The sequence below is a fragment of the Lotus japonicus genome, chromosome 1 (assembly GCF_012489685.1).
Source record: "Lotus japonicus ecotype B-129 chromosome 1, LjGifu_v1.2".
In the NCBI taxonomy this organism is placed as follows: Eukaryota; Viridiplantae; Streptophyta; class Magnoliopsida; order Fabales; family Fabaceae; genus Lotus; species Lotus japonicus.
Genome location: NC_080041.1, coordinates 15,194,585 through 15,218,259, shown reverse-complemented (window position 1 = coordinate 15,218,259; position 23,675 = coordinate 15,194,585). Strand labels below are relative to the sequence as shown.

Here is a 23,675-nt window from a genome sequence, read left to right as displayed (position 1 = left end):
TAGTGGCAAGTGATTATTAACTGTCGTAGGTTAGCCGAACTTGTCCCTCTAAATATAGAAAAGGTCATTTGTACAACACACAACTCAAACAATCATTCAAATCTACAATTATTTTTACATTTTCCTTTTGTCTTTACTCTCCTACATTTAACTTTCAGCCTTTTTAATTCATTTACCGTATTTCTACCCATTACATTTCAGCCATTTACTTCAATCTTTAATTTTATCGCTTTTAAGTCTTTTATCCATCTTAGTCTTTATTTTTATCGCTTTAAGTTTTACTTTAGTCACAACTTCTCAATAGTCACCACTAAAAGTTTTTTAGAATGTCTTATGAACCTGTGTTGAAGAAGATAATCTATTCCAAAAATATTTGTTTCATTAGAAAATCATTACGTTGATTTCCCAAACAACTATTCAACTCACCCAACTACTTACTATTTGTAATCTAACAAAGTTAAAACAAGTATGTTAAATAGTAGGTACTTGTGATTGCAGAATTGATCAAAGTTTTTCCTCAATATGGACAAAATAACCACAAGACCCTTTGTCATATTCCAAAATACAAACCCACCCACCACTACCTCATACTTGTGAGATAAAATGGAGGAAGACAAGTGAGAACCGATTCCTAAATAAAAGTAAAAAAGATCCAAAATGTCACCCAACAACAACAACTGTACAAGTACAACACTCACAATCATTGCCACCATGGTGTTCTGAATCCTCCTCCTTCTTCTTCTCCTTCTGCTGTTACCACGTTCCCATCATCACCATTCACCACCACCACCACCACCACCACCACCACCACGTTTACCAAATATTGAAACCTTTGATCACAAGCCATTCATAAATCTCCCCACCAACTTTCACTCTAACCCCTTTTGTTGTTTTTTTCTTCAGATCTCAGGTTTTTCCTTCACGGGTTCAGAAAAATCTGCAACCCCATTATTCAAAATCCATTCATTCTGGTGATTCAGAGGATTCTGAGGTAGATGTGAGTGAAAGAGCGATCTGGGGTGTCGGCGAGGTGGCGATGTTAGGGGCGGTGCAGTTGGGTTTGCTGGCGGCGTGTGTGGTGCTGTTTGTTCCAATGGGCATGGCGGGTTGGCACCTGAGCCGTAACAAGGTTCTCTTCTTCAGTGGCGCACTCTTCATCACTCTCGCAGTTGGTGTTCACCTCACCCCTTATTTCCCTTCAGTTTCCGATTTCATCACATCGGTTTCATCTTCCTCTTCCTCTAATGTTGATGTTGTTGTTGATGATCGTGATTCTTGTGTTTCCTTGCTTCATGAAATCGACTGGGAGGTAAGACCCAGTAAGGATTTTGATTTAGACCCTTATTTGCATAACAATTCTGTTAACTTTGATAAGTTTTGGTCATGGAGAACATCAAGTTCTGTGGATTCCTGTGATTTTCAGAGGCTGAAACGGCATGATGTTTTGGAATTGCTTAATGGGTCTTGGGTGATGGTTGCAGGGGATTCCCAAGCTCGAATGTTTACTCTTTCGTTGATTAGTTTGGTTCTGGATTCGGAGCGTGTCGAATCGGTTAGAGCATCTTTGTTTAAGAGGCATAGTGATTACCACATTGTGGTTGATGAGATGGGGATGAAGTTGGATTTCATTTGGGCACCTTATCCTTCTAATTTGACTGATTTGGTGGTGGAGTTTAAGCATAGCCATGTTTATCCAGATCTCTTGGTGATGGGTTCGGGTTTGTGGCACATGCTGCATATGACCAATGCTTCTGATTATGGTGTTTTGTTAAGGTTGTTGAGGAGTTCTGTGACAGCATTGTTACCTGTCTCTCCACAATTTGGCATGGATGGACCTGTGACTGGTTCGGTATCGGTTAGGTCTCCGCATTTGTTCTGGCTAGGTATGCCGACTTTGATAAACTCCATGTTGAATACTCAGGAGAAGAGGGTGAAGATGACTAATCTAATGCGAGATGAGTATGAGAGTGAGCTTCAGAAGAGTAACATTTTGAGGCAGTTTGGTGGTCCTCTTCAACTATTGGATATAGGGTCATTGAGTTGGAATTGTGGGATCAAGTGTACAGATGATGGGATGCATTATGATGGAGCTGTTTATGAAGCTGGGCTTCAGATCATGTTGAATGCATTGCTTATAGAATCTCATCAGAAGCTCTGACGTTTGTAGCATTGATAGTACGTTCTGATATCGAGAAACTGGTATGCTAACAGAGGTTTCTCGACATAATTGATTATGACGACAAAATCAGTTTGTAGATGCGCTTCCAAACATGATCTGATTTCCTCTTTGGATGTGCTTAGCTCCCTCTGGTGGTGGGGGATATATACAGTAGGATACTCCAACGATTTTGATTAATAGAAGTTGAGTCCTTCATCATAGCTTGCAAAATTTTTGTCAGGCTGCTATAGGGTCTTATATTCACTTAGTTTAGAGTGATTTTTATAGCAAATCACATTTGAAATTCTTTTTGATTCCTCTTTTTTATGTTTCATTGTATGCTAACAGCTCATGTATTGATCACAAAAGTTGGAAAGTAATGTTTCTGTACAAACAATTCACACATGCTTTTAATCAATTTAATTGGGATTCATTCCGAATTTGTTTCTATAAATAAATATCCTTTAGGCTAACAGCTAGCAAGACTGTTGTTGCATGTTAATGTTTGATAGCTTCTGTTTGTTATTTCATTTTCTGACTTATTTTCATGAGTTATTGTGGAGTAGATCAAATGATAGCTGAGGTTAACCATGAAATCATTGTCTGCTCTTTTCATTGATAATTTGGTATATATAATCTGTTTGGAGGCTGTTTATGTTTTTTGACATGACAAAATGTTACTGCACCTCAGGGGTTTGGGCTTACACTTAATAGCTCTGAGATTCATGTAGTAGCTTGATGACAAACAACATCATTTAAATATGACGTCATTAGTTTAAATCACTAATTCTTATCATGATGCACTTAGCATCACTTAGCATCTGTTAATTAGGAATATGATGCACTTGTTAGCATCTGTTAAATAAGAATTAGAACAGCTGTCATAACAGCTGGCAGCAAAGTAGTATAAATAAGGCCATTAGGCAGTTAGAGATGTTATGTTAGTTATAACAAGAATTTTATCTCTCTAATCTCAATTCTCAGTTCCCTTCTCTCTCTTTCTCTCTCTTTCTCCTCTCTTTCACTTCTTCTCCTATCATTGGTATTCAGAGCACTCGATTCACGGTGACCAATGGCGGAAGCGACGAGGTTGCAGAGCTCAATCCGTGAGGCGGAGGAGCGGATTACGGCGACGATCGAGCCGTGCATCAGTAGGCATTTGCGTGAGCTGGAGCAGAGGTTCGAGCTCCAACTGAACGGGTTCCAGGAGGCGATGCGAGGCCTCGGGTTGCAGATGACGGAGATGTCGTCGCGGCGGAGAGGCGCGAACGACGGCGAGCACCGCATGCCGACGCGATTGACGCGATTGGATTTTCCGAAATTCAACCGCGACGAAGCTGAATCGTGGCTTGTGAAGTGCGAACGATTCTTCACGCTTGACAACACGCCGGAAGCAGAGAAGGTAGCGATTGCTAGCATCGCAATGGACGAGAGTTCTTTCCGGTGGTTCCAGACCTTGGAACAGAGCACGACTGGTCCAGTTTCTTGGATGCAGTTCAGCGATGCAGTGAAGGTGCGTTTTGGTACTGAATTCGATTCACCATTAGAGGAACTTAAGCGCCTGGTTCAAACTGGAACTCTAGAAGATTATCAAGAGGCTTTTGATACCTTGGCTGCGCGCACAGATTTGTCAGAACCTCAGAAATTGCAAGTATACTTGGGTGGATTGTGTGCTGAGTTGAGCAATGGTGTGAAGATGTTTGCACCAAGGACGTTGCTTGAAGCTACACGAATCGCGAAATTGCAGGAGAGGAGCATCGAATTGCTCCAGAAACGCACTGTTTCGGGTGTCAGAAGCACCGGCGCATGGTCTGACAAGCGCGGAAACTCTTCATTTGTTGAGAAGAAGTTACCAGAGAAGAAACCAGGGGGTGATTCCAATCAGAAAGGAATTTTAGGAAAACCTAATTACACATTTCAGAGGAAATTATCTCCTAAAGAGATGGAAGAACATAGAGCACAAAATTTGTGCTTCTTCTGCCATGAGAAATTTTCTCCAGGGCATGATTGTCCGCAAAGGAAGAAGTTCCAAGTTTTCTTAATGGAGGTTGAGGAAGGTGAACCAGAAGCTGTTGACTCTGCAAGTTCTGTTGATTCTGAACCAGTTGTTCCTACATTATCCTTGAATGCCATACATGGGGACTCTGAATATCCTTTGATGAGGTTGACTGCATGGATAGGAAAGAAGAGGATTCATGTCCTCATTGATTCTGGAAGCTCACACAACTTCATTGATCAAAAACTGTGCAAGGAAGGCCTGAGCTACCTTAGACCCGTGCATCCTCTACTGAAGCCTTTACAAGTTACTGTAGCAGGTGGTGGAGTCATGCAAGGTACAGGCCTATGTGATGGAATACAGTTGAAGATGCAAGGGTATGATTTCTTCACTAGTGCTATTGCTCTTCCTTTAGGTAGTTTTGATTTGATTTTAGGCTTACAATGGTTAACTCAGTGGGGAACTATATCATGGGATTTCAAAGCCCTTGTTATGGAATTTGATATGGGACACCTTAAGGTGAGATTGCAAGCTGATAAGAGTGGGAAGGATAGAGTAGTTTCAGCTGCTAAACTTAATCAAATTGTAGCTGAGGAAAGCTTTTGTTTTATGCTACAATTGTTTCCATGTTCCCAAGAGAAAGTGTGTTGTGCTCTTGGCTTAGAGGAACCTGAGGATCCTGCAACTAAAGAACATAAAACCACTGTCCTAGAGGAATTTAAGGATGTTTTTGAGGAGCCTACACAGCTACCCCCATTCAGAGGCATCCATGACCACCAGATTGTTCTGAAGGAAGGGTCCAACCCAGTTAGTTTGAGACCTTATAGGTACCCTCCTGCACAGAAAGATGTCATTGACAACATGGTGAAAGAGCTGTTGGATTCAGGGGTTATCCAACCTAGTTCTTCTCCATTTGCTTCTCCTGTGGTCTTGGTTAAGAAGAAGGATGGCAGCTGGCGGATGTGTGTAGACTATAGGAAGCTTAATGACATGACAGTTAAAGCAAAATTTCCTATTCCTCTTGTTGAAGATTTGCTGGATGAGCTAGGGGGTGCTCAAATTTTCTCTAAATTGGACCTTAGGTCTGGTTATCATCAAATAAGGATGAAACCAGAAGATATAGCTAAGACTGCATTTCAGACTCATGGTGGACAATATGAATATGTGGTCATGCCTTTTGGGTTGTCCAATGCCCCAGCCACATTTCAAGGTACCATGAATGTCATCTTTGCTAGTCTATTAAGGAAGTGTGTGCTCATCTTCTTTGATGACATCCTTGTCTATAGTAAGTCCATAGTTGAGCATGTGGCACACCTTAGACATGTTTTCACTGTTTTAAAGACTCATTCCTTCTATGTCAAGAGAAGTAAATGTGCCTTCTTTACTACTCGAATTGAGTACTTGGGCCACTTCATTACTCCTGAAGGGGTTACTACAGATCCAGCCAAGATCATGGCAGTTCAAGAGTGGCCAGAACTCAGACACTTAAGCAACTCAGAGGTTTCTTGGGCCTCACAGGTTACTACAGAAGATTCATTCAAAATTACAGCATGCTAGCATCACCTCTCACTGACTTACTCAAGAAAGATGCCTTCATTTGGTCTGATAAGGCTTCCCATGCTTTCAATCAGCTCAAACAAGCCTTAAGTACTGCTCCTGTATTGGCTATTCCAGATATGGCTAAGCCATTTGTAGTGGAGACTGATGCTTCCAGTACAGGAATTGGGGCAGTTCTGATGCAAGACAAGCACCCTATTGCATTTATTAGCAAGGTTCTTTCTCCCAGGAATAGGTTGCTATTAGTTTATGACAGGGAATTACTAGCACTTGTGCATGCAGTGTCTAAATGGCACCAATATCTGTCTCTTCAACCTTTCCTCATCTTAACGGATCAACATAGTTTGAAATTTTTACTGGAACAAAGGTTGTCTACACCTGCACAGTATAAATGGGTTACTAAATTGATGGGTCTATCTTATGAAATTAGGTATAAGCAGGGAAAGGACAATGTTGCTGCGGACTCCTTATCCCGGGCCAATCATGGAGAGTTGCTACACTTGGCAGTCTCTTCCATTTCTTCAGAATTGTGGGATCTAATACAACAAGCCTATGTTGCAGATTCTTCCCTCAAGGATCTTATGCAAGAGGTGAATGCTTCTCCTGACCAGCATCCTCATTACAGGGTGGTGGATGGTTTCCTTTTCCGGAAACACAGATTGGTAGTTCCCAATAATGACCAAGTCAGATTGGTTATTTTGCAATGGTTGCACTCCTCTCATCAAGGGGGGCATTCGGGTATAAGGGCTTCTACTCATAGGATCAAGTCCTTATTTTATTGGAAAGGACTTAGCAAGAGTGTAGCTGAGTTTATTCAAAGGTGTGAGACTTGCTTGAGATGCAAGTATGAACCTCATGCTGTTCCAGGTTTGCTGCAGCCCTTGGCTATACCTGATGGAGTGTGGCAAAGTATTGCCATGGACTTCATTGAAGGGCTACCCAAGTCCCATGGCAAGGACACCATATGGGTGGTTATTGACAGGCTTAGTAAGTATGCTCATTTCATAGCCTTGTCACATCCTTTCTCAGCTTCCACTTTGGCTGAGGTGTTCATCAACAATGTTTACAAACTTCATGGAGCCCCAGCAAATATAGTGAGTGACAGGGATCCCCTCTTTACTAGCAAATTCTGGGCAGCATTTCTGCAACAATTGGGCATTTCTCAGAGCTTGTCTACTGCCTATCATCCTCAATCAGATGGGCAGAGTGAGGTCCTCAATCGTTGCTTGGAACATTACTTGAGGGCCATGACTTGGCAGAGACCAAAGGAGTGGGCTGCTTGGCTGCCTATGGCAGAATGGTGGTATAACACCACTTTTCACTCTGCAATCCAAGCTACCCCTTATGAAGTTGTTTATGGTCAGCCGCCCCCCTTGCATTTACCTTACTGCCCTCAAAGCACTGTGGTGGATGCTGTGGACAGAAGCTTTGTTGCTAGAGAGGAGATGATCAACAAGTTGCAAGGTAACTTGGCTCGAGCTCAAGCTCGCATGAAGACCTTGGCTGATAAACACAGGTCTGATAGAGAATTTCAAGTTGGAGATTGGGTTTTCTTGAAGCTCCAGCCTTATAGGAAATCCTCTCTCACTTCTAGGGCTTCACAAAAGCTGTCCCCTCGTTTCTTTGGCCCATATCAGATACTACATCGTGTAGGCAAGGTTGCTTACACCCTCAATTTACCTGCTACCTCACGCATTCATCCCACTTTTCATGTTTCCCTGCTGAAACCTTGCCCAGATGCTACAGTTTCTCTTTATCCTCTTCCGGAAGATTGGGGCAGCATGGATAATCCTAAGGAACCATTCAAGATTTTGAAGAGGCGCTCTGTGCAGAAACACCATAGAGCTGTTACTGAAGTCTTAGTGCAGTGGAAAGGGGAAAGTGCAGAAGAGGCCACTTGGGAATTGCTATATAAGCTGAAGCAGCAGTTCCCCTTCTTTGATGTTACTACTTCTCCTTGAGGTCAAGGAGAGTTTTAAGGGGAGGGATATGATGCACTTAGCATCACTTAGCATCTGTTAATTAGGAATATGATGCACTTGTTAGCATCTGTTAAATAAGAATTAGAACAGCTGTCATAACAGCTGGCAGCAAAGTAGTATAAATAAGGCCATTAGGCAGTTAGAGATGTTATGTTAGTTGTAACAAGAATTTTATCTCTCTAATCTCAATTCTCAGTTCCCTTCTCTCTCTTTCTCTCTCTTTCTCCTCTCTTTCACTTCTTCTCCTATCATATCAGTTGATGAAATTGTTCTTAAGCTCCTATTGTCTAGGTGGATCAATTCATGAAACTAAATTGAGGTATCTTAATCATTGTTGTTTAGAAAATATTTTGTATGGATTTGAGAAATTGGATGAGCATCCATGCTAATATTGGGAATAGCAGAGTTTGGGGAGAGAGTTTTTATAATTTCTTTAACAAGAATGAAAATCCCTTCTTTTAGTTACAAATTACTCCTACCATATAAAATTGTCTTAATTCTAAATTCTTCTCAACAAATGCACTACATTGTTAAAATTGATTATCCAAATACATACTATCATTCATTTTGTTTATTAAGGTATCAATATCATAGAACAAATGTGGTAGTTTTGCATTTTGAAGTATGAGCAAAAGCAAATCTCAGCAGCTTGCTTGCTTTAATTCTCAATCCGACAGTTGTTTTAAGGTGCTCCAAGAATTAACACTGCAACATATTCCGATCAACTTCTCTTTTCCCACAATTCTGAAATTTACAAGTTACTCATGAAAACTTTTTTTCAGAATTGATTCTGACTCTAAAATCAATTGTGAATAGATTACCAAACATGCTGTGAATTTTCAATGCTTTGGAGTTCAGCTGTAGTAGGCAGATAGCGGGAAAAATAACAGACTAATAACTGGCTATCGGTGATTACAAAGCGAATATATTAGAGTAAAAAGTTTTAACTAAAGGCCCATCCAGATTCTACACAAAAAATTCACCCAAAATTATGTATCTGTTGCCAGGATTTTGATTACAGTTTCAGTGGAAATCTATCATATATACCATTATACAATATAATATGCTGGGTTGTATCGTTAATGGGGGTTGGATGATGTAGTAATATTGAAGTGAAGACAACTTGTAAATGAAGTTAGTAAGATCATACGTCCTAATAAGAGCCTCACAACATTTACTTCTCTGGGGTTGGTTGACCCACAAGGTATATTTTCATACAATAACCTAAGATAATAAATGGAAAGATACACTGTCACATTGACAAGCTTGCAAACCACCAAACCATTTGCTATCTACAGTCTCCTACAAAACCAAAAGAATTTAAAGGTAAAAGAAAACCACTACCTTCTATCGCTATCGAGGTAAAAAAAAAAAGGATTATGAAAGGAAGGAGATAGGTCCCTGGGAAACAAGCTTTCTTCATTATGCTTTTAAGTTTCAAATTGCTTGCCTTCAAAGGTTTGTCCAAAACTCCAATCCTTGGGAGCAGCATTGTAAGACGTAACTGTTTTCCCATCACTACCAGTAACCTCAAATGAAAGAGGTTGATTCTGTAATAATGCATTTATATGCCAGTTTTGACCCCAATTGCGACCCATTTGAAGCCAACCAGTTCTTGAACCCTTAACCTTCACCGCTACTATGTCTCCGTGTCCAGCAACATTGCTGATTAGCACTGAAATGAAGATACCAGAACCAGTGACTGTAAATCGGATTCCACCTTCTCTTCTGCAGTTTATCCTATTCCAAGAAGAACATAACATTCAGAATAAATAGTACGATGACAAAACTAGTTTCTAACTTCCACGTACAATCTATTTTATTTTTCTTATCTTTGTAATCACTCATCCATCATATGATTCTCAATTCTACAAGTAAGCTCAATGATGCAGAGATGAGAATGTTAGAATTAATGAGCATTCACATAGAACAATAAAAGTATAAGAGAGAAAGTTGAGGTAGTACTACTACTGTGAAAAAACTAGTGAAGTCTTGCCTTATATGGTTTGAGCCTTAATAAGGACTGCTTTGGTCATACTCTAGTCTGGGATATTAACACACCCACCCTAGCTGCAATGAAGGAAACTACGGTTTTTCTAACACCCGCAGCAGCAATGAGGTGGGTTAAGTTTTGGGCCCAAAATCATATCTAGTATAAGTTTTGATGTCATCTTATAATCTCAGATGGGCTTAACTCCAAAAACTAGCTCGAGAGGGGAGGATTCCCCGAGCCTATATATATAAGGACTACTTTAGTCATATCTCTAGTCAACTTCGGATCTTTAAAGCAAAGACAAAAAAACTACAAATCAGACCATTAAGAATGATTTGCATTTAAATAGTTTGTTTGTCATTAACAAGATTCATGACAGAACAGTAAGGTGTTATGTGATCTACACAACCTACTCCACCTAGTGGAAAAAGGCTTCATTGTTATCCTTGTTGTTGTAAGTAAATATAAAATAAGGACTTTTGTGGAAGTATTTACCTTCACTTACAAGTTCCTTTATTAGTGACTTGGAATAAAACCCATGGAAACTACATCATTTAGTTATTAACATAATTATATGCAGTTTCCTCCTTTTTCTACAAGAATGCACCAAATATCTTTTTGCGATAACAGGTATGAAGGCATGCCAAAACTAACTTATAACTTCACTCTATGTAGTGTACCCCACTTTGTTGAGAGAGGTTTATCGTGGCATTATTCTCATTAGCTGACAGCTAGCTACATATTCATAATGGGAAGGGGGGGGGGGGGGGTTCATTAAGCTCTTCGGAGTTCTGACATAAATAAACTGGTCATTCTCCTAATTTCCTCTGGTTCAATTGAATCACTATGACACTATCATCCCTTTACTACTTAATTTCATTAGTATTGGAAAAGCAAACTAATGTACAAAGCTTTTTTCACAATTTAAGCTCTTGATATGTCCAGAGAGAAAAAACTATGCACCAATTAAGAGGCCAATGACAAGTAAATTCGACAAAATTTGCGAATGGGATTAGACATCCAACAAACATAGGTTGTATCATGAAAACCCTTTCTGGGACTTCATGAATCTTCTTAACTAGAACTAGCATTTAAGATTTCAAAGTTGTAGCTTGAACTATGTTGTTAGCCTGTTGCAGATTCCTTTACCCCGTATCAGCACCTACTTCAATCAGAACTAATTATTGACATCAACCCCACTCTAAAATCTAAGTACCGACAATCTTGTGTTCCTTTAAACAACCAAACATGTCATGCGACATTAGAGAATACTAATCCGTCAACCTTATATTCAACCAACTAACCATTGTTTGCGCCTATATCCTTTTACACCTTTTAAAATTGTGAATTAATTGATGAAAACATTTTGTTTACCAACAGAGGTTGCAGCAGCAGACTTGCAGTTACTTAATTTCAGATAAGTGCACAAATTATTGTGCAGCAAGCAGCACTAGCTTTCTATACTTGACACTAAAACACAGTTACTAACAACAATAATTATATATTTAAATTCCTTACTAAATTATAATTTGGTCTGCAAAGTTCTAAGTAGCTAACTTCCATACTTAAATACTCTCTTGCTCTGTTTCTCTTCCTATTTAAACTTTCATCTTATAAACATGAAAATGTCTCTTAAACACTAAATTAACAAACTTAAAACTACCTTAATAAAATAGAAGATAAAAGGAAACAAAATGATCAACCTATTAACAAGCTAAACTAAACCCTCAACTTCAAAAAATTTCAACTTCAAAGTTAGCTGGTTCATAACTCAATCCAAAGCTTCAAGTGCTAGTCTTCAATTATTTCCTAATTATGTCTCAACACACTTCATGATTTTCAATATAAATTCAGAAACTAATCAAAACATGTATATTCAATTTCATCACCTAAACAGTAAGCTACCATTACCAACCATAGCAACATGCAACAACAACAAGCAAGAAAACTACCTGCGATACTGAAGCGGCATATTCCCAGCCTTCCAGATAGCGATCTTCTCAAACGCTTCAATGGGAAGAACAAAATGGTTATTCGGAGGATTACAGTGCCCACCTCCCTCCGCCGTAAACCCATAGTTCGGAGCACAGAAGTTCGTGGCGGTGACAATGATGCTCGTCCCAGGTAAACACCACCGACTATCCTCCACACACCGGAGCTCAAAACACGCGCCGCAGATCTGCCCCCGTTCAAACAGCGTCTCACTCAGCCCCGCCGTGGCCATGCCGTAGCCAGTTTTTAAGAGGTCGCCGTAGCCGCACGCGCCGCCTACAGCGTCACGCGGATCCGCTGCAGCGTAGTAGGTGGCGCGTGCAGATCGCCATTCGGAGAGGGAGGACCATGAGGAGGAAGAGGAAGAGGAAGATCGTGGTGGGTTGGGAGATGTAGAGAAGGAGTAGTGAGAGGTGACTGTGGTGAAGAGGAGGGTGATGAGAAATGATGCAGTGGGAAGTGACATTTCTCAGTGGAGACGGAGAAGGGAGGGAGAACAGAGAGAGATCAGTGGAAGAAGAAGAAGAAGAGACAGTGATGGATTATGAGTTGCTTTTGCTTTATTTACTACCGACAATGGCACTGTGCTTTTGCTTTTTTGATGACTGGTTTGATTTACAATTTGAAAACCATGTTTATGTAAGTATCAATTTTAATGACCAATTTGACTTACTTGCTAATAACGAATCATTTCTATTCAAAAGGCTGTGATCGATTCTCGTAGCTAGTGTTGGTAGACGATCTATAAGTGTCATTGTAAGTGATCAATAGTCCTAATGTCCTGGTCCGTAGTGATGACCGGAGCGAACCAACTCAAGTTAATAAATGAATTTTTTTTTATTGGTATATTGTTTTATTATTTGATAATTGAACATCTCATACCAAATCCAGTTAATAGATATCTGGCATTGACATTGAGATGAATCTTTGGATAATGTGTATAAGGAACAATTTAGTATGATTTCAAAGTTTATCCTGACTCAGGATGAACGCTGGCGACATTTCTTACACATGCAAGTCGGACGGGAAGTGGTGTTTCCAAATTCAGTGGCGGACTGGTGAGTAATGCGTAAGAACCTGCCCTTGGAAGAGGAACAACGGCGGGAAACCGCTCCTAATACCCCGTAAGCTGAGGAGCAAAAGGAGGAATCAGCCCGAGGAGGGGCTGACGCCTAATTAGCTAGTTGGTTGAAAGAATTAGTGTTATGATGCGTGACTGAGGCAATAATACAGCAAGATGATGAAATGTAAAATTTTGATATTTATCAAACCTCCCTCGACTAGCCAACATTATCTACTGCCTTCATAATTCATACTGCAACATCATGTGCCCCACGATGAGAAGATAAGTCTTTGACCAAGACACCTGAAAAATAAGGCAGTAATAATCATGAAAATGACCATTGTATGAGACTATGAGTGGCGTGGTGTCAATCCTAATACTGTTTTGCCATATGCTTTAGAATGTGTTTGAGTAGAAATTCCCAAACTTAATTTTTAAATTTCTTAAAAACTGAATTTGAAGCACAGTACTCCCTCCGTTCCTGATTTTTTTATTGTTTAAGGTTATACACATTGTTTAAAAATGCAATTATTGATATATAATCATTGATATATTTATTGACATAAACACCCTTATTTAATGTTGAGTTCAAGTGAAAAAAGAGAACAATAGTTATTTGTTAAAAAAACGTGTTATGATTTTAATTGGTGAAAATAAGAGGTGATAGATGAGAGATATAATATTAAATGAAAGCATATATGGAATAAATTGAGAAAAAATGCATTGAATTTGTAAAACAACAAAAGTTTTAGAATTTAAACCAAAATTTAAAACAACAAAAGATCAGGAACGGAGAGAGTACTTTTTATTTAAAATGTTTATCTCAAACAAATTTATACTAAGTCAATATAAAAATGAGAACTATAAGAATAAATATTTCTGCCAATGGCTCAATGATCTCAGCATGCTATATATATCTTATTAATATGAGAGACAAGTGACAAATGAATAATTGTGCTAATAAAGCTTTAGAGAAAGTACAGCTAAAGACAATTAGTAAAGAAAAGCTAAAAAGCAAAAACACTGGCCATGGAAAAAGAAAAAAATAGTCTTGAAGATCAATATGAGAGCAATGGGGGCTTTCCAAGCAGTAGATATGTCAAAACTTTCAGCTCCCTTTTCTCTATTTTCACATCAGGTCATCCACCTACTTTCTTAGTAGCATGCATGTTTTGTTTCACGATTAGCAGATAATTGAAGTGGCGTTTACTCCCCGAAGCTGAGACTTGTAGCTTCTAACGAGAAGTAATTCTAAAGCATTTCAGCGTGGAGCCAAGCACATGTGTGCTGTCGGTTTGAAGAAAAACTCCATTTGAAGGGAACTCATAAGAATAGTCGGATACATTGCTCTTCACTCTCCTCATCTGTTATTGCTGAGCACTGATTGTCCCTCTTTGCCACACACCTTTTATATGGCACAAACCCTTTCCCACAGGTTTTAGATCTCACTCTGAGGTCAGATATAGCTGCTGACGTTTCACTTGGTGTAGTGTGTCCAACAAGATTATGCACTTGACTTCTGGTTTGATCATCTGATCTCTCATTGTTCTCTTCATCATGGACTGAACTAGTGCTGGAACCAGTCCAAGATCCTTCCTTTGGAACTTCTTTATCTTCACATTCTGTAAGATTAGGATATGGATATTTCTCCTCAGGCTCCTTGGAGGAAAGAGTCCACCATGGAACAATAGTTGCAATATCAGAACACCCACTCTGAAGTTGCATAAGATACATGGCAGGTATTGGTTTAATTGTCTCCAATGTTGGAGATGAATGTTTGCAGATATCTGCTACAAGTAGAGTTGTCCCAAACAGCTTGAAAGTACAACCAGATGATTCCTCTGATGCCTCGCCTTCACTACAAACATTTTCCTTGGACAAATGCTCGAGTTCCTAGACATTTAAGATCAAACATTAGAACGTAAAATCACATACCATCTTCTTATAGCATGTTCGGATAAACTTCATTTTCCTCAAAATCAATTCTGAAACTTAGAAGATACCCACATAAGCTTCTCCCCTTAAGAATCAATGGTAGAAAGATTTCCAAACATGCACTTAAAAATATTCTCATGATGATATTGTAGTCATGAAAAGGAAATAGGCTAGGATTTAAAAAGTACCACAAGTGGTTGCATATTATAAGCTGAACCTCCATTTACTCCATCTAATGGTGAGGATCTATCTTCCTCAGATGATGTTTTGGGATCAACAAGTGGAAAGCTACTAGTAATATCTGAATCAGAGGAACCATGTGTTTCTGAAACAGCTGCAGCTAATGCTGACTTGGGAGATTTATTTTCTTGACTAAAATCTGATAGTGGTTGTTCTGTGATGGAAAATTCCTTATTTGGGATCTCTACCAGTTTTCGCGGGTAAGGATGACTTGGTTTTCTTTTTGGTCTTGGAGGTGGAATTTCAATGGACGCCACCAAGGTTGTTCTGTTCCCATTAGTCTCGCGAAGAATCTGTCATGAAGTTAAAACAAAGGATGAGTGAATTTAAAGAGGCTCCAATGGTTCAATTCAACCTCAAGGAAGTTTGCACTTAGCATCTCCTAGGGTCATCACAATTGTAACTTATAGCATATTTGGAAATTCTTCCACAATTGATTCTACAGCCAGAATCAATTTTGTCTTGAAGCTTATGTGAGTAGCTTTTGCGTGACAGAATTGATTCTGAGAAAAATAAAATCATCAAACATGCTATTGACATGACTTATGGCATATTAATAATATGGTAGATGATGGGTGCTGAATAGAGCAATAGACCTTAGTGAAAACTTTCTGAGCATGACTTCGAATCTGAACAGCAGTCTTTGTACCAACATGTTCTGTGGTGAATATGAAAGATCCAAAAACTTAGACCATTTTTAATTTTTCTAGAAAAATTTGTATGGCAAACTTGCCTAAGTTATAAACTAATGATGTATACCTTCAATCTGTGGCCAAGCCCGGCCATACAACTTCAAAGCTTCAAGGAAATTCTCATGTTCTTTATCTGTCCACCTCTCTCTCTGCTTCGTGATAGTATATGGTTTCCTTGCCTATGGAAGCAGATAGAGAATTGATTAAAACATGTGACAAATGGAAAAATCAAAGTTTATAAAATGCCAAAAAGGCATAAGAATCCAGGGAGAACCTTCAAAGAATTGTCATTTCCGCAAGAAATCTGATCATCTTGTTTCTCAATACATGGCACCAAATGCATTCCAGAATTTAAAGATACTCCATTTTCAAATGGAAGGCCACCTTGTGATCTAGTAGCTCCATTTCGACCCTGCATCCAAACCAAATAACAAATAAATATGACATTTTTTTTTGTCTTAACCAAGACATACATGAAACTAATCTCTCGTCCCACGGTCAACGTACTATGCTATAGGGCATAGGGACTGACCAATGAATTTTTTTTCCCATTCTCAAGAATTCAGAATCAAACTCCAGGTACCCATCGAAGTGTTGAATCACTACTAAGTTCAAATAAATATGATATAATAATTAGAGATTAATTTCTATGCACCGACGGTGTAAATAAGTTTTACACCATCATTCAATCACATCCTCCATTTTATTAGTTCACAATTAATTTTGAATTTAATAATATCTAAAATAAAAAATGGAAGGTTGTGATTGAATGATGGTGTAAAACTTTTTACACCGTCGGTGCATAGAAATTAATCTCTAATAATTAAGAGTTTAATTTTGATGCACCGACCAATCAGATTTCAAGGATGTGACATGTCAATTAAAGAAATTAAATGAAAAGAGAGATTTTCTCACATCCTTGAAATCTGATTGGTTGACGGTGTAAAAAAACGGTGCATCAAACTTTTTCTCAATAATTAAAGAGACAATGAATATTTTCTGAAATAGAATAGTCAAGTAGACTTGAATCATAAACAAAAAAAGAATTTTATCCACCAACAATTCATTCATCTCTCAAGTGAACAATTGATTTCACAAGAAGACATGCAGCAAATCACAACCAATAGACATACGGTTCTACTTTTTCACTTTATTAAACAAATTCTCAAAATAAGACAAAAAATAGCCTACCCAAATGGAAATTTTTAGCTGGAATTCAGAGCAAAACATATGATGTAGGAATACAATAAAAACAAATACAATCTACAAAATTGGAGATACTAGAAAAACATAGGACAAGCTCATAGCTACATACTTGAATATCCATGGAAGCAGAATCCAAAGGTGAAAATCTTCTCCTAAGTCCTCCTTCTCAACAGAGCCAATAATAGATAGTTTGTACAAGTTTTTCAATAGTTAGCACAAACACAGAAATTTAGTCTTTTCACTCCTCCTCCACTAGAAAACTAGAAAGTATTAATGATAGATAGTTTCTCAGGTTAAAAGGAAATGAATGAGATATTCAATATTTGCAACAGACTTATATGTTTAGGGAAACAGAAGTTTGAAGAAGCAAAGAGAAGATAGATATAAAAGTGAGGTGAGAAAGAGACTGTTGTGAAGGTGAACCAAATTAAATTAAACAAAAGTGCAAGGAGAACGTGCTAGGTGTTGAGTTTTGTTTTGTCGTTGAAAAATGTTCTCTTTCAATTTCCTTTTCTTCATTGAAATCTCGAGAGGTTGATGAAATCTTGTGGTTCAAGTAGAAACAGGTCCACTCCACACGTGTCGTGGCCGTCTCTTCTGTCCCTCACTTTTCTATGATATCGTTGCACTTTCTTATTGGGTGGGCGGAAACCAATTCTCACTGTTGTGGATAATATTGAACTGTCTATTTAAGATTATTTGATTGAAGTGGTTGTTAAATAAGATATTTTAAAGTACATTGCTCTACTCTGAAAAATAAGAGTGTTCTTTCAAAAAAATAATAATAATAAGAGTGTTCCCCATGGTTCGGTTCATTATTTAGATTATAAAAGACACTTGTTGTAAATTTAACAAATTTTATAACAAAAGACTTCATGATAAATCAAAATAAAATATATAGAATCCTTCATTTTAAGTTTTGAGTGGTACCACAAAATTGTCTATTTTAAATTGGCTCGTTTTTAAGTAAATTTATTTGATTAAATAATAATGTTTTCTGACGTAGAAAAACTATCACATATATATATGCAGTCGGTTTAGGAAAGCCACCTCAATCGCCACAAAAATTTGAGTGTTTCCTGATTGTTTTTTCTTTTTTACATTTTGTGTTTAACTGCAGTCTAAAACCATCGTTAAATGTGTATGTCACTAATACATCGCATGCCTCTTGTGTATTAAGTACTCTTTATTAAAATAATTATTTATTAAATACGATATTTTTTTATTAGCTTATGTTTTAAGAAGTGTTTGATTCCATAATTTATAGTTTATTCTTATAATTTTAATTAAATTTTCTCATGACTTTACCATATTAAAAAAATCTATGTTCACCAAAAAATTAATATTAAAAAACCTATTGCTTTTCATTTCAAAATTATTATTATTATTTAGTTTCATAAAAAATGTAAAATAAATACGTGGTGTTATTATTTTTATTGCTATGAAATTTAAACACAAATACAGCATAATAATTAACTATATGATGTTATTATTTGTATTATTAAGAAATTTAAATAGGAGGATATGTGCATGTGAGCAGGGGGGAAGGTTTAAATATCCAAGGCCTCTAAAGTATACGCCAAGAATTGTAGATAAAAAAGAACAAGAGATGGAGGGTGTCACTTTCTGTCTTGCACTTTTCACCACATCATCGCCAACCTGTCTTTCCACTATAAAAAAATTTCTTTTGGTCAATGTTCCACTATAAATTGAAATAACATCACCAATCACCACCTATGTTATTAACTTTATAACACTACATGTTTTTTTAACTATCATTATTTTATCGAAATCACAATATATTTTTGGCTTAATACATCAAAAGACCCATGTAATTGTAAAGGGAATCAAATTCAGGGCCTGTAATTTTTTTGCATCAAATTGGATCCTTAGGAATTTTTTTTTAATTCAATTAAGGTCAAATGCTGCCAGATCTCAATTTTGTCATAGTCATCAATTACACGTGGCTTTTATAATTTTTTTTAATTAAAAAATTAAAAAAAAAATTAATTCAAACTCAATTATTTAATCGGAAAAAAAATTTAAAAACTTAAAAAAAAACCTAATTTAATAATCCTTAACTAAACAATCTAATTATAACAAATCCCTAATTAAACTCTTTCATCCCCAAATTGAACCCAATTACAAATCTTCCACATCCCCAAATTGAACCCAGCCAAGAAACCAAGCTCTCCTTCCTCCTCCATCACCAAGAACAACAACAAGTCAACCATGGATTCCAAATCCCCAAGAAACAACAACCATCACCACCACCTTCTCACATCACCTCGCAGCTCAAGCAGCAGCAGCATCTGCAACAATGCAAGCTGACACCCCATACCCGACTACCTTCGTGCAAGCTGACTACCTTCGTGCAAGCTAACAATGATCGAGTTGGTTGAGGAGTCAGCAACAATGCAAGCTGACACCCCATACCCGACTACCTTCATCAGAAACCCATCACCAGATCTGAATCCGCCACCCCATACCTGACTACCTTCGTGCAAGCTGACACCTCCTTCAAGCAAGTCGTCCAGATGCTCACCGGATCCACCGAGACCGTCAAGCAATCCTCCTCTGAAGTCCTCGCCAGCGCCGCCAAGCCCAACAAATCGTACCACCACCACAGCGCTGCTGTGTTCCTTGTTTTAAAGTCTCCATCCCAGAATCTTCTTCCTCTCTTAGAGCTTCAATCTGGGTTTTTATCCTCAGTAGCATTACATGGTAGGGGAAAGGGACACGAGGGGTTTTGGGTTCAATTGAATTTTGATTAGGAGAAAGTGGAGGAGGAAGGTTCCAGAAGATGATTAGGTCTTTTTATATTAGATTTTGTTAGGTTAGGTTTTTTTATATGAGGAGGAGAGGGTATTTTATTAGATTAGGTTTTTTTAATTAGATTTAGGTTTTTATTAAGTTTTTATTTTTTATTTATGCTTTAATATATGAGTTGGATTTAAAAAATTAAGTTTTAGAATTTTTTCAATTAAAAAAATTTAAAATGCCACGTGGAAAAGCTGAGTAGGCTAAAATTGAAGCCACTTCAGCATCTGACACACTTTGTCCTTAATTGAATTAAAAATAATTTCATAGGGACCCAATTTGATGCAAAAAAAATTCAGGCCCTGGATTTGATTCCCTTTACAATTCCAGGGGCCTTCTGATGTATTAAGCCTATATTTTTTCCCCCTAGACTGGTCCGTTGGTGCCCCCGTTCACCGGATAAGATGGTGATAAACGTCGAGGGTAGTGTGCGGGATAACCCCAAACGAGGAGGCTATGGGGGGTGTTTTCGCAGCAGCTCAGGTCAGTGGTTGGGTGACTTCTATGGTTATAGAGATGACCAGAATATTCTGCATCTTGAGTTACTTGCTATGTATCATGGTTTGAGTCTGGCCTGAGATAGGGGTGCGCGCGACGTTGAGTGCCAATGGGACTCTCTTGATGCTATCTCTCTTGTGTGTAAGACCAAGATTTGGTTATGTGTACATCTCTAGGTTTTGATGATAACAAGTATATATTTTGAGTATGAATAACTTTGGCACTCTAACGTTTTTCTTTTATGTATTTGACAAACAGGTTCTGATTCTGATTGAAAGTGGTATTCAACAGAAGTCAAAGACCAAAGTGTTGACCAACAAACCGCTTATGCACTCACTACGTTCTGATGAGCGATAGTTTACTGCTTCAGATGTTCTGAAGATAAAAGCTCTGATGTGGGTTCTGAAGAATCAAGTGCTGAAGACCAGAAGTTCTGAAGTGAACGATCAAAGACTCTGAAGACTTGAAGATTCTAAAGACCCAAAGAAAGCTGGCTCTGAAGACCAAGTGCTTCTATTCTGAAGACCAAAAGTTCTAAAGTGAACGGTCCATAAGCTAAAGACTTGAAGTTCTGAAGATCCAAGCATCCTCGTGACTCTGATTATAAGCTTCACAAGTTCACATTTGAAGCGCCTCTGAAGATCAGAAGTCAACAGTAAAGGAAAATGGTTACTATCAAATAGTACCATCGCAGTGTACTATCCTGACCACCACCTTACGAGCCCATTGTACGATCTGGAAATTTCAGATGTACCCTCCAACGGATAGAATTTCACAGCGGAAAATTCTCTCAAGGCTTGGAGTATTTAAAGGCAGAAGAAAGGAAGAAAAAAGCTAAGAAACTTATTGCATACAATCTACACTCAGCGAATACCTTAGCAATCATTTTCTTCATTGTTCTAAATTTGTTTACACCTTACTTGTTTTAGAAGCTCTCTTTGTAAACACAAACCTTTGATCATATTGTTTGTATTCCTTAAGGGACCGGTTAGGTCAGAATCTTTGAGAAGACTAAGACTTGTGTGTCTTAGTGGTTGCTAGTTCTTAGGTGTGTTAGTCACTGAGCAAGTTGTGCTAGTGCAATTGTAACAACCTTTGATTAGTGAATTGTCTTCATTCAACGAAGGAAGAAATCACCTTAACGGGTGGACTGAGCGTAGCTTGAGGACTTGTTCAAGTGAACCAGGATTGTGTGCTTCTCTCTTTACTCTTTTCTCCCTTTACCTTTGTTACCGAGTGTTTTACGTGAAACTCAAAAAGGAAACGTTTTTATTGCAAAACCCTATTCAAACCCCCATTTCTAGTGTTTTCCATACCTTCATTGTGAACTCTGTTCCTTCCACTAGACACAGCTATGCTGCTTTGATTTGGGACATTAAGGACCTTCTGGATCACGATTGGAGGGTGGAAGTTTATCATACGCTCAGGGAGGGTAATGCTTGTGCCGATTTCCTCGCAAAGTTTGGAGCTGGTCAGGATAGTCATCTAGTTTTTATTGATAACCCGCTTAATGAGATGAGTTTGTTATTATTGGCAGATGTCATGGGTATCTCCTCTGTGAGGCCCTAGTCTTTCGTGTTCTTTTTTAACAGCACCAAATATATATATATATATATATATTCCTATTACTATTTTGGAAAATATAAAAGATTTAAAATGAATATCATATATTAGTTTCGGTCGCTAATATTTCTGTCGCTAAATCGGTCGCAAATAGCAATGGATATGTCAGTCGCTAAATAATCTGTCATTATTGGCAGATGTCATGGGTGTCTCCTTTGTGAGGCCTTAGTTTTTCGTTTTCTTTTTTAACAGCACCTATATATATATATATATTCCTATTACTATTTTGGAAAATATAAAAGATTTAAAATGAATATCATATATTAGTTTCGGTCGCTAATATTTCTGTCGCTAAATCAGTCGCAAATAGCAATGGATATGTCAGTCGCTAAATAATCTGTCACTAATACAGTCGCTACCTTACTTTGCTATTTGTCGTCTACTTTTTAGCGACAGATATTTCTATCGCTAATAATTCGTCGCTAAATCAGTCACTAACTTACTTTACTATTTGTATTCTACTTTTTAGTGACGAAAATTTTGGTCGCTAATATTTCCATCGCTAAAACGGCCTCAAATAACGACCGATATGTCGTTCGCTAAATAACCTGTCACTAATACAAGTGCTACCTTACTTTGTTATTTGCCTTCTACTTTTTAGCGACGAATATTTCAGTCGCTAATAAGTCAAACTTGAAGTATGACCAAAATATCGTGGATTCCGTCGCAAAATCGGTCGCTATTTGTGACTGGCATATTTCGGTTGCTAAAGAGAGAATTTCTAGTAGCGTGGTATTAGATGTAATGGGTGTTGTGCACAATTATCATTTCTATACAAATAAATAATAGATCAGCACGATTGAAACCATGGGTGCGCGTTATGTGGTTGGCCCTAGGCTTCTATCTGTGGCCAAGAGCACGGGTTCCCCTTTTTGGCGTGCTATCCAGCGTACTAAAGAGGAGCTTCGATAGGGTTTTGTGGGGAAAATTGGCAATGGAAAAACACCCTTCTGGTTTGGTGATTGGCTGCTGCAGGGAAGGCTATGTGAGCTAGTTCCTTATGTGGATGTTCATGATTTAGAACTTACTCTTCGTGATGTCTTTGCCTCTGGTTCCTTTGATGCTGGGATTTTTTATACACCTATACCTCCTGAGCTTGTTTCTTTATTTGGTCATTACCACCATGTGGTGTGTGATGAGACTACAGATGATTGTATTGTGTGGAGCCAAAACTTAGATGGGAATTATACGGCGAAGGCAGGTTATCAGTGGTTATTGAATCAGCATCCTATTACCCTTCCTATGGGACCGTGGGGACCTTGCTGGAAACTGTCGGTGCCTGAGAATATCCGTTTCTTTGTGTGGCTGGCCTTGCATAACGTGGTGCCAACGCCGGAAGTCCTGATGCAGCGCCAGTTAGCCATGACAACGACTTGTAAGAGATGCGGTTTAGCTACTGAATCGTTAATGCATTACATTCGCGACTGCCCTAAGGCTGAGCAAGTTTGGCGCGCTATTGGAGTGGTTCTTCCAAGCTCCTTTTTCCTACACCATGAGTTCATGAGTTGGATGGCAATGTTCCAGGGCTATGGGTTAACTATGTTTTTAGCTACGGTGTGGATCATTTGGAAGCAACGTTGTCGTTTTTACTTTACAGGTGATCTCCAAGTGGTTCACCGCGTTGTGCAGGAAATCCGTGGGTTGTTGGAAGTAATTGCTCGGGTGTATCCTTGCCCTCATACGCAGCAGCAGCAGCACATGCTTGTTTAATGGAATTATCCGCGAGTGGGCTATGTGGCATTGAACACAGATGGTAGCTTGTTGGGAAATCCAGGTCTGTCTGGTTTTGGAGAAGTGGTGCGTGATTGTCATGGCTCTTGGTTGTTTGGTTTTGCTGGTCATCTTGGAGTCACAGATTGCTTACGGGCTGAGTTGGTTGCGATCCTCTCCAGATTGGACGCTTGCTGGCAGCGTAGCTAC

General features: G+C 38.4%; 4 protein-coding genes across 5 annotated transcripts; 2 read left to right on the top strand and 2 right to left on the bottom strand.

Annotated features, from left to right (window-relative positions):
* Positions 1-578: 578 nt before the first annotated feature.
* On the top strand, positions 579-2,598 carry LOC130733808 (protein ALTERED XYLOGLUCAN 9). 2 transcript variants are annotated; one of them, XM_057586079.1, is made up of 2 exons: positions 579-1,309; positions 1,424-2,598. In XM_057586079.1, the coding sequence occupies exons 1-2, from the start codon at positions 1,037-1,039 to the stop codon at positions 2,156-2,158; spliced, it is 1,008 nt and encodes a 335-aa protein (XP_057442062.1). In that variant the 5' UTR covers positions 579-1,036; the 3' UTR covers positions 2,159-2,598. The 2 variants fall into 2 exon arrangements, with proteins under 2 accessions (XP_057442062.1, XP_057442061.1); XM_057586078.1 differs by having other exon boundaries at positions 579-2,598.
* A 352-nt stretch (positions 2,599-2,950) lies between these two features.
* LOC130733807 (uncharacterized) lies at positions 2,951-5,855 on the top strand. Its single transcript, XM_057586077.1, has one exon. It carries the CDS (start codon positions 3,231-3,233, stop codon positions 5,709-5,711), a length of 2,481 nt encoding a protein of 826 aa, XP_057442060.1. The 5' UTR covers positions 2,951-3,230; the 3' UTR covers positions 5,712-5,855.
* Positions 5,856-8,800: 2,945 nt separating this feature from the next.
* On the bottom strand, positions 8,801-12,279 carry LOC130733806 (expansin-A13). Its single transcript, XM_057586076.1, has 2 exons — positions 11,639-12,279; positions 8,801-9,433 (listed from the first exon to the last, which is right to left on the bottom strand). The coding sequence occupies exons 1-2, from the start codon at positions 12,142-12,144 to the stop codon at positions 9,124-9,126; spliced, it is 816 nt and encodes a 271-aa protein (XP_057442059.1). The 5' UTR covers positions 12,145-12,279; the 3' UTR covers positions 8,801-9,123.
* Positions 12,280-13,635: 1,356 nt separating this feature from the next.
* On the bottom strand, positions 13,636-17,371 carry LOC130733805 (protein REVEILLE 1-like). The gene is made up of 6 exons (XM_057586075.1): positions 16,924-17,371; positions 15,883-16,020; positions 15,676-15,787; positions 15,513-15,574; positions 14,865-15,209; positions 13,636-14,634 (listed from the first exon to the last, which is right to left on the bottom strand). Exons 1-6 carry the CDS (start codon positions 16,933-16,935, stop codon positions 14,065-14,067), a joined length of 1,239 nt encoding a protein of 412 aa, XP_057442058.1. The 5' UTR covers positions 16,936-17,371; the 3' UTR covers positions 13,636-14,064.
* Positions 17,372-23,675: the final 6,304 nt, after the last annotated feature.